The 11820-nt window shown below is 41.8% G+C and overlaps 1 protein-coding gene across 1 annotated transcript; it reads right to left on the bottom strand.

The window, feature by feature from the left end:
• Positions 1-2347: 2347 nt before the first annotated feature.
• Positions 2348-9845, bottom strand: LOC137265504 (acid sphingomyelinase-like phosphodiesterase 3b). The gene is made up of 6 exons (XM_067800918.1): positions 9744-9845; positions 7491-7683; positions 6312-6556; positions 5426-5589; positions 4858-5035; positions 2348-4133 (listed from the first exon to the last, which is right to left on the bottom strand). Exons 1-6 carry the CDS (start codon positions 9808-9810, stop codon positions 3622-3624), a joined length of 1359 nt encoding a protein of 452 aa, XP_067657019.1. The 5' UTR covers positions 9811-9845; the 3' UTR covers positions 2348-3621.
• Between the last annotated feature and the right edge of the window lie 1975 nt (positions 9846-11820).

Genomic DNA, 11820 nt, shown 5'->3' with positions numbered 1-11820 from the left:
AGTGGGTGCCTGGGGTGGTTTGCTCACGAGGAACTGCTCCCTTTTGACCATGTTGACCACGATTTTATAAACGTAATAACTCAGGTATACATACATTTAAATTATGCACTCAATGTTCGTCCGCAGTGCTTAATGACATTTTAATCATGTAAAATTAAATTGATTAAAGAAATAATTTTCATAAAATTCAGATTACGCTTGCTTCTAACAAGTTGCCGAAACAACTCGTATTATGTCATGTGAAGTGGCGCATTTCCTGAATTGTGAATTAAGGATATGTCCGCTTTAAATCATGAGTTCCTAGTCTTCTCAACTTTATACTGGATTATATTACGTCGTTTGTGCATTGCATTACAAACGTAGTATAATGTTGTATGAAGCATTACATTGATAGATTCAATGCATCTAAGATAAAGATCTGAGACATTCATAATTCTGATTGTAAAAGACGGCCCTACACAACGGGTAAAGCACCCGCTCGTCTCGGAGTGGACCCGGGTTCGACTCCCGAAAACAATGTGTGAAGAACATTTTTGGTGTCCTGAAATTGTTAAAAGTTGCGTAAAACCATACGCTCTCACTCAAGTACCAAACAGATGAACGAACTAACGAACGAATGAACGAATGAATGAACGAATGAATGAACGAATAATGACACAGTGTCGAGTATTACTATATCAGGACCGGCACCCATCTGGGAGCCGAACATCATGTTGAATATGGCCGCAGAATGAAATAAACTTTTACAATCAATTCAGTGAACATCCATAGCACAAACATGTTTATCCTATGAGAAATAAGGGAAATCAACAGTATATGACAAACATGAAACATGCTTTTCAAAAATACACCCTTTTATGTCATAACGTATTTAAGTGACATACCTCTGGTGGTATGAACATTTAATGATATATACAAAAGGCCGACAGACTTCACAACACACAGGCAATTAGAATGTGTTCTCTCACATAAGAAATACTCTAATGGCTACGAAAAAGGTCGCCTGCTTTCAAGTGCATTTTTTTTCGCAAAACGCTGCACTCAGCAATATTCCATGTGCATATATAGCCAGTGCAGTATAAACAGGAGACACTGACCCAGATAATCACGTGATTGTTAGAATCATGTATTCACAAACTGAACCAAATTGCAGATACTATCCATATCATCATTTGACTGAATTTTAACGAGAAGGGTTGGGCCCCTTTCTGCGTGGGGACAGCGTCAGTGCAGGTAGAGGTCAATGTTGCTGGGTATAGGTTGTTATGCATTAGTGTGCTGACCAATACCTCTGACCAATACTTCTGACCAATACTTCTGACCAATACGTCTGACCAATACTTCTGACCAACACTTCTGACCAATACGTCTGACCAATACGTCTGACCAATACTTCTGACCAATACGTCTGACCAATACTTCTGACCAATACGTCTGACCAATACTTCTGACCAACACTTCTGACCAATACGTCTGACCAATACGTCTGACCAACACTTCTGACCAACACTTCTGACCAACACTTCTGACCAACACTTCTGACCAATACGTCTGACCAATACTTCTGACCAACACTTCTGACCAATACGTCTGACCAATACGTCTGACCAACACTTCTGACCAATACGTCTGACCAATACGTCTGACCAATACTTCTGACCAATACTTCTGACCCATACTTCTGCTGAATGACTCGGAACATCAGTCTGTCGACTGAAAAAAGACTTGTAATTTTTATTCCGCTCCGAAATTGTCGCTTTGATTGGGCTGAATTGAAAAGCCAACAATTCGCCCAAAATCATAAGAATGCACCTTAGATTGCAAAACAACGGAATGCTCCCCAGCCAATAAGCATCAGACTTTATAGCCGATAACACCAGGATCATGGGTTAGCATAGCGTTGGAAGAATCGCCGAGGCAATACATGTTTATAATCGTTCCGTGTTAACAGATTTGGTGCTGTAAATACGGGTGCTGGCACATGTAGAAACATATTCCGACAAAATGTAGGATTATGATGCTATAATGTCATGCTGATTAAGTCCTCGCTTTTAGTAGTAATCCAGCAATATCACGGCGGCGGGGGGATACCTGAAATGGACTTCATATAATGTTGATTTAGAGCGAGTGAGTTTATTTTTACGCCGCGTTTAGGAATATTCCAGTACTATCACGGCGGGGGACGCCAGAAATGGTTTTGGCACAATGTGGGGACTCGAACCCCGGTCTTTTAAGTGACGAGCACAAGCTTTCACCACTAGGCCACCTACACTCCCATCCAGCCCCTTGTTAGTTTAGGAACTCTATCAGAAAAAAACCCCGAAAATATATAAGAAGAACTAAAAAGTTTCATAAAAACGTTTTAATGAGACAGAAATCAGTGACTGTGCGAACGAAGAAGCACTATACATACACGCTTAGAACGACGTTTGACAATGAGCAATTTATCATATATGCAGAAGGCGTAACCCTCTCTGTATAAGCTGAGAGTTGTCATGTCCCAATACACCATGGAATCTCGGGAACCGGAAACACGCTCAAACTGCCGGTAACTTTAACGATAGAACATTATGTGAACAGTGGGTACATGTATACAAAATTACAAAACATCTTGTCTCAAACGCCTCTCTTGTATTATGACAAACTCACCTGACACCTGAAATTTAATTACAGGCTCCTAATTCTAAAATAACCAGCAAATAAAATAATTGTTACACTCAGGGACGTGAGAATTGTTCAAGCGTTGTGAGTAGCTAGCGATGGCACCGTCATATCTGAAGCTGTTATTGTAAATGGATCATGAGTACTTAAAGGCGCAATGTCACACACGTTCCAAGGGGTAGAACACTATGGGGTTCGCTTGAAATAATATTCGGATGGTAGACGACGCGAGAGTCGATTTAATGCAACGCTGCATTAATTCATTCGAACTTTTTTACTCTAATGTTATAATGTAAATACATATTTTTTCCTTCAGGGCTAACAGTATTATTGAGAGACATGCATTATTTATTTTAAGAACAATGTTGTGTGACGTATTGGCTTTTAATCGTTCACAATGGAGTATAATTCCGACAGAGGGCAAAATGTGCAAGCAACAGTGATTTACGATTTACCTGTTATGGTGAAAAGGTGTAACACTAATTTAATATCCAAACGATTGCAGAGGAACAACATTAACACACCAGTGCATCTGCATGACTTCATCAGGTTGGTACAACAGAGTTAAAGATGTAGAATATTATTTTGCAGTTAACAGTGTCAAACAGATGTGAATGCCTATGATATATCCGTGATGTTAATTTGACATCATCATCGCAGGGGACACTGAAAGATGATATGACTAAACATGTAACTGAGCTGCCATGTTCAAATCCGAAAGGGACACTGCAAATCCTACCACGCTTCAAAAAACTGCCCGTCGTCAGTCACGCGTACGGTAAGCTGAAGGCAAACTGTGACGAGCCAATAATCAGTAACCATGACAAAACCCTGGTCTTTCTTCATTCTAAGTGACAAATATACACCAGAATATATAATGTCTCCAAATAATCCTGGATTGTCGATCTTTAACAGCAGCCATCTCCATGTCCTCATGTTTCCGCAGAATACAGAAATGCCCTACATGAGGATATACAATGCAGCAAAAGCGATAAAAGTGGTGGTGGTAGAACGGAGCATTGTCGCAGCACCGACGCGAACGTCTACACAAGAATCAAAGGATGGTTTGTCCATGTGGGTGAAGCCACACGTGAATATTGCACGGCATTTCACGCCACACTCATTGACAGTTGTTTCACCGTTGGCGAGAACGGTGTTGTACCTGATATACTTATCAAGTAAGGATTTGTCTGTTTCCATCTTCTTAATGACGCTATTGAGGGAGTTTGCCGAGAGATCAGAAAGTCCAAAGGTCTCGCTGGTTTTATAGGCTATTGTCCAATTGGACGCATTGTTCTTGTTGCTGTCCCTCAGGTCCATGTAGTACTGGTGGATGTCCAGCAGCATGCCGCTGCCTCTGTTGTACTTGACGAGTCGAATGGCCGGATTGTGGGCGTCGTCCGCTTTCCCAGGAATCTTGTAACGCCAGGGTGTGATCGACGGTGCCATGAACATTGGTATGCCAGGTGTCCCTACAAATAAAAAATACATCTAAATCATAGCTTGATCGTAAAACTTAAATTGAGTGAGTTTCGTTTTACTTATTTGTCCTTTGTCGAGATCCTGCATTTTGAGTAAGTGAGTATGGTTTTACGCCGCTGTGATTCTGCAATATTCCAGCATTATCACAGCGGGAACACCAGACATGGGCTTCACACACTGTACCCAATAGGCTACCCCAACTCCTGACATAAACACATATTTCATAGTTTGATTGTGTTAAAAAGAGAACACTATATTATATTTTGTCTGTGAAAGGACAGGCCTTAAAACATTTTATATTTGCGATTACGCGTTCAGAGCCAATCACATTTCGGAATCACACAATGTGTGTCTGGTACCGAATGACCACCTTACAAAGTCAGTCGTCTAACCCACTCAGCCACCGCGACTTCCAGAGAAACAGAAGTCTGGCAACTGGTAGTCTAGACCACAGACTGTGTGTACCTCTCTGATACGTTGTTACGCACGTACTTCAGGACACATAACAATCCAGTGATTAATGTTTATGACCGGTGGCACAATTAACAAGTATATTCATGAACCAATAAAAGCCCAGTTAGGCTCGTTGCTATTGAATGGCCCGTTAGAAAACACCTCATGGAGTTCAGTTTCAGCGTAAACATACTTATGAACATTGCCAAAATGGCGAACAACACTAATGAAGATTAACTTTCTAACAAATGTAGGACTTACTCCCATTCCTGTGTAATAGTTTGAATCCGTCAGCGTGGTCGTGACCGAAGAGCATGGCGGCGATGACGTCGGTATATTGTTTGAGTATGTCGATGAGGCGGGTGTTAAAATTCTTAGCCAACCATTGAACATTTCCAGGAACGTGAACGCCGGGAGGAATGTGAGCAGATAGCAACACCTGCAATTTAAAAGTGGTTTAGTGATTTTAACTGTTATTATTAGTTCACATTATTTTAGTTCATTTAATAGCGCGCCGGTTAAAGATAAGGGAATATTTAAGAGAAACGTTTGGCAAAACAAATCAATGTAGCCTGCCATTGTAAACAGTAAAGAGATAAATTATAGCACCGCTAATATTTTCTTTAGCAAAACTTACAATATCGACGTGCAGCATTCCTGCATTGCACGATCCAAATTCGTCTTTTGTCCTTTTGATGAGACAAGCTATAATTAATGAATGCCATGTCCAAAGAGTGTCCCGAATAAAGTGTTCACAGCTTTTGACTCACAAAATATCCTGCGTCAGCACCAGCAAGTACACTATTTTGAGCTTAACAATATATATCACCTTTTCTCCGTCTGCCTTGGCGTTCTTGAGGACCCCCTCCAGCCAGTCGAACTGACTAGCAGGGTCGGTCATACCAGCGGTCAGTTTGTCCGACGTGTAGTACAGGTTTGTGTTCAGTCCTATAATCCTCAGTCCCTGAGGTGTCTTCACTGTGTAGTAGGCGCCTGAAAGAATTTACCGAAAAATTAACTGCTCAGATAAAAAACACATCAAGTGAAGTAATGATGCTGGCGTAAAGGGGTTCTGTAGGTGACCTTTTCCGACAGTTTTATTCCAGTTTTGTATAATTTCTACACGAATCAATATCCGATCAAGAAGGCATAGGGTATCAACGTGTCATGGTGGTGAATTCTGAGCTTCTGTTCCTTAGCTGTGGATGGACTCCTAGCAGAATGTGTCATGACTGTAAAGACAGTGTGAACCTAGCCCTCTTGGCAGATTTATTTGCATATCTAAAGCAGCTGCTCAGAAATTACAATGTTTTGAACTTCCATTATTTTGGTAAAACGAATAAGATAAACAATTTATTAAGATAGTTACACTTGTAAATATTTTTTAATATGTTATTTCCGATAAGAATGTCTGCTCAACATGTCCAGAAAACAGATCTTGTGTTTAAGGTAACATTTGATTCAAAACAGAATCTTTCCAGTTCTAGTCTTCTATGGGTTATTGTTTAATATGGGCCCTGGAATATCAAACGTAGGTCCCGAAAAATAGGACTTAGTTAGATGCCTGACTGCGTGCTGAAGACGTTGGCCGTTACGTTCAACGTAACAAAACGTCATAATATAAGCAGGATAAACATTACTTTATCATAATACACAACGTCATCATGAAGAAAAAAACCCAAAACAAGTGTGCTCTGATTACATAAAAAGTCTACCTTTCCGGAAGTTTGCCATCTGTTCTGTATCGCCAATCCAGTCTTCCCAGAGATCCGCAGTGGCGTTGTACAGTAAGTGCGACATGACGGGGAACTGGTCGGACGGATACCAGTCGTGGTTCCCCATCGTGGCGTAGACCTTGACCCCTGGGAATGCCACCTTCAGGGCGTCAGTCACAACTCCCATTATCTCCAGATTAAAAGACTCGTTCAGGTATTGGTCCTTTATGTGGGCCACTGTATCTCTGCAACATCGGAGATTTTGATTTCTACACAGCTTTCTGAAATTTTGTGGGATAGCTCAGCGGGTAAAGCGTTTGCTCGCCACGACGAAGACCCAGGGTCAATTCTCACCATAGCTGCAGGCCCATTTCTGGTGTACAACTCCAGAATTGTAATATTACTGGAATTTATCCAAAACGCGCCGAAAAGCCTGATTCCCTCGTTCTGAAATTAGGTAAGTTTCTATATTTGAAATATTGCATCCGAAATATATCCAGTGTCCTATTATGGCTTATTCAGCATGTGCTTTTGAACAAGGGTCCAAAACAACACCTCAAACACATTGTTACATAAAACATATAAAACAGACTCCCCACATAATTGTGTAAGTGACATTATAAATAGATTGTAATTACTTCTTGAGTATTTTAATTAAAATTAAAATTTAAATTTCTTTGCTATACTTTATAGTACAATAGCTCGTTTCACTACTGGACCTGTAAATATTTAAGTTAGAATTGGTCTTCAGCAACCCATGCTTGTTGTAAGAGGCGACTAAGGGGGCCGGATGGGCAGGTTCCCTCACATGGATGACACGTCAAAGATTCCCAAATAAATAGATCAATGATCATCTTGTGATCACTCGATTGCCAGGTCCAGACCCGATTATGTACAGACCGCAGTCATATAGCTGGAATATTGCGGAGTGCGGCCTAAACCTCACTCACTCATTCCACTATTGCTCTACTCTACCCACAATAGGCTCATTGTTGCACTGAACGATATCAAGGAGTTCGACCTCGAAATTTTAAATGTTCGGACTAATAGTCTGGAAACGTTTTGTTGAGCTGTTTATTTATGAGAATTTAGTTTAAAACGTCTTGCAAATCTACGAGTTAAAAAAGTAAACATTGGATTGAATTCATTGCTTAAATCCGTATGTGTGCTATACTGTACCCAGTCCAGATGATAAAATCGACACTGCTACTGATGTTTGCCATGGCGTTGATGCTGTCGTTGATGAGCCTCCAGGGGGAGTCACACCAGTAGTCGCCATAGATACCACGCACCGGAACTTCGTCGTTACAGGACCGCATTTCAGACCAGTACGTTGTGTCGTAATGATGGTCCGTGATATGCCAGAAGTAACCTTTGGGAAAAGAATATTCTAATATTCTATTACCCGTGAAGACTGATCCTCAGTAACCCATACTTGTAAGAGGTGACTAACGGCATCGGATGGTCAGTCTGGCTTATTTGGTTGACACATGTCATCGTATATCAGATGCGTAGATCGATGCTCATGATGTTGATCACAGGATTGTCTGGAACATTTTCGATTGTTTACAGACCGCCGCCATAAAGCTTGAGTGAGTGGGTGTAATTTTACGCCGCTTTTAGCAATATTCCTGTAACATCACGGCGGGGGACACCAGAAGAAATGGACTTCATACATTGTGGCCAGGTAGGGAATCGACCTCGGGTCCTCGACATGACATGAAGTGCCCGCTCGTCACGCTGAAGTCCCGGGTTCGATGTTTAATTGCTTGCTGGAATGTTAGCTATTAGGCAGCCATTATTGTCGTAAGAGGCGACTAACGGGCTGGCTGATTTGGGTGACACATCACATCAGTTATCCGAATTGCGTAGACTGATGTTCACGCTGTTGATCACTGGAGTGTCTGGTCCAGACTGTGTTAAACAACCAAAGAATCTGGATTATCGGACTTGCTGATTTGGCTGACGCATGTCACCGTATCGCAACTGTGGATATAGAATATCATGCTGTTGATGACATGATTGTCTGGTCCAGACTCCATTATTTACAGATTGTCTCGACGTAGCTGGTATATTGCTGAGTTCCTCATCAAACAACAAACGTAAAAGATGGAAGGGTTTAAGATCAGACTGGTGACTGATCTGTGGCTTGTCATGTCACCTAGGTGATGCTGCATGTCAGTGATTGTCTGGCCATTTACGTCAAACAGGTAGAATGGCGAGAGCGGCGTCGTATTTGCTTTATGTGTATTACACACATGAATGAACGATCCACATGAACGTGTCATCTCTATGCCCTGCGGGGCAAGGATGTAACCTAGGGTTTAACGCGTTCGCTCGTCACGCCGAATACACGAGTTCGATTCCCGGGCATAATGGACACAATGAGTGATGCCCATTTCTGGTGTTGTCCGCCGTGTTATTACTGGAATATTGCTTAAAGTCATTTAAAACCAAACTCACTCACTCTATTTCCTGTGACGAGTTGCCCAACCACGTGCTCTCACAGTGACCTTGGCTCATTGTCAAGCAGAAAGCACAGAACCGGATACAGCTTTTTCAGGAGGGGGTTGGGGTTGGGTTGGCGCAGGGTCACACTCTTGAGAACGAGGGGGGCACACGCTTCATCATTCAATTTCAATGGTCACTTAATCAACCTTCAGGACAAAAGGGGGTGTTGTGGGGGTTGGGCCCCCCCTCCAACCCCTCCTCTGGATCCGCGTATGTAGCATGACCCTGTTCCACAAAAAGAGTGATCTTTGCGATACGGCAGTCCCCACTCCCATATTTTAAGCAAGTACTTTAAGCAAGCTGATTTTAACGCTGATTTTAACAGCGAAAGCTAAATCTTGGAGAGACCAACGTACAGTAAGACTCAAATGCTTAACGGTAACATATACAGGCACGGCATGTAGCTGACAAACATAAAGCGCATCTGGGAAAGGAAACAACGATCAGAATTTTTCTGCCGGTCCGAGGAGACGAAGCTCCGCACAGGGAATGAAGACGTTCAAGACCACACGGACAACCGGTTCTGCTAGTTTCCTGACGACTTATAATAATAGCATATAGCAGAAGGACTGTGTACCTGCTGTGCATCTTGTTCACGCATCACTGCATCAGTGATACGGGCAGAGCATTCCTGATGTCATGTACTGTTGGGATACAATCACACCTTACTCTAGAACAGGCAGTTGTTTACTGGCCAAGCCATCAAAACAAAGCAAATGACATGATAGTGAAAACATGGTCGTTCTTAAGAAACATGAATGCGTTCGATTTCAATAATACGTCTACCTGTTTGCTCAATGCTGCATTTTAACAAAAAACAATCATTTACAATCTAACTTTCACCTCGGTTAGGAGGCGCTGGCCTTGAAATCCAACGTTGGAATGTCAAAGTTTAATATATATGTAAACATAATGAATTACCTTCTTGAGCTTTCGATGCCCGGACTATCAATAGAATAATGAGGGTTTCTAGTAGCACTGCCGCCATGTTTCCGTTCTGGGCTTATCTTGAGAAATGAAATCGGGGTAGTGTCGTCTGCTTTTGTGTTGTGAACTTTTGACCCCTATTTTAACTTCGATGTTACCTTTTACTGAATTGTGCAGCAAGATAGCATGCATCGGTGCATTCAAAGCTGTATCAGTTTCCATTGCTATAGCTTGCTTTCGAATGCAGTAACAGCTGATTTCACATTTCACTTACATTTAGTGTGGTAAAGTGGGGGTTATTACAGTACATTCAGTTAATAACATCCCTCACTTGATGATGGACTGGTCCAATCTCTTTAATACCAGAGAACAATCCAAAATGAAATCAAGGCTGAATAATTATAAGCACGATGTGTATGTGAAACATTTTGACAAGAGGTGCGACGGGGTAGCCTTGTAGGTTAAGCGTTCGCTCGACACGGCGAAGATCTGGGTTCGATTTCCCACATGTGTACAATGTGTGGAGCCCATTTCTGGTGTCCCCCTCTGTGACACTGCTAGAATATATCTAAAAGCGGCGTAAAATCCAACTCACTCAGTCACTCACTTTGACAAGAACAGTACTTATTTAGCCATTCCTTTGCCTTCTGAAGAGCGGTCTTTCATGTTGTATATTTTTAGTAAAATAGCTTTAAACCACTGATAATGTTGAACACAAAGCTTTCCTATAACAACGAAAAGAATAATTTATACACTAGGTCCTGGACAACTCATCCCCTTTGAGTAGACGTATTAATAAATCAGGAAATGTTATTAACGTACACGTTAAATGCATTTAATTCACAATTCATTAAGATATGCAGTTTGGGGGAGAATTCGTTTCGGGGAGGATTGTTCCATTACCTATGGGATGAGGCAGGAGGTTAGGTGCGCGCTAGATGGTATATTTCGTTATTTCAGTCTATAGCAGTTCAAGTCTTGGGAGGATACCAGCAATGACTGCCTTTAGAGTGAGTGAGTGAGTTTAACACCACCCCTAGCAATATTTCAGCAGTATGGTGGCGGCCTGCAAATAATCTAGTCTGGACCACACAATCCAGTGACCAACACCATGAACATCAATCTACGCAAAAGGGATACAATGACATTTGTCAACCACGTCAGCGAGCCTGATAAGCAGATCCCGTTAGTTGCATCGTAAGATAAGCATCGGCTGGATCAATTTTATCCCGAATCTTCGGGTGACCGATCAAAACGTTTGGGTGACTGGATGATTTGATTGATGATTGCCATCGAAACCCAGCTTCCTAGATCGATCATCATGACTGTCTGGTCCAAACCTGACAATTTGCAGAATATGGTCAAATAGCAGAAGGATTGCTGATTGTGGCGTTCAAGAAGTGAAAGAATGGCCTCCCGACAACGCAAATGTTAGATGCGCACTTACAATATTGTTATGTAAAGGTGCAAGGGACGTAACTCGCGACTACCCACATTTTGTTTGATCAACACACTGCATCAGGCAAATGGTTTCAAGACGACTGACACACCGTTAAGTACAAATGTAGATTCAGTTAGAAACTTCCACTTGATACACACAACATTCGGCCATTTGTCCATTTTGTACAAATCTAATCTATGTATTGAATTCTTGGTCCATTATTACATGGTTTTAAAGGTTGATTTGCGGAAATCAATCCGTAATAGAACTCGGTGTGAATCATAACAGTGAGTGAGTGAGTGAGTTTAGTTTTACGCCGCACTCAGCAATGTTACAGCTATATGGCGGAGGTCTGTAAATAATCGAGTCTGGACCAGACAATCCAGTGATCAACAACATGAGCATCGATCTGCGCAATTGGGAACCGATGACATGTGTCAACCAAGTCAGCGAGCCTGACCTCCCGATCCCGTTAGTCGCCTCTTACGACAAGCTGAGTCGGCTTTTATGGCAAGCATGGGTTGCTGAAGGTCTATTCTACCCCGGGTCCTTCACGGGTCGAATCATAAAAACTATGAAGCTAAGATGTATATTAAAACTTGCATTCCGAAACAATTTTCTAAGTTAATG

Source organism: Haliotis asinina, chromosome 15 (genome assembly GCF_037392515.1).
Source record: "Haliotis asinina isolate JCU_RB_2024 chromosome 15, JCU_Hal_asi_v2, whole genome shotgun sequence".
Classification (NCBI taxonomy): domain Eukaryota; kingdom Metazoa; phylum Mollusca; class Gastropoda; order Lepetellida; family Haliotidae; genus Haliotis; species Haliotis asinina.
The sequence above is the reverse complement of the archived record's forward strand: the minus strand, read 5'-3'. Positions and strand labels throughout refer to the sequence as shown.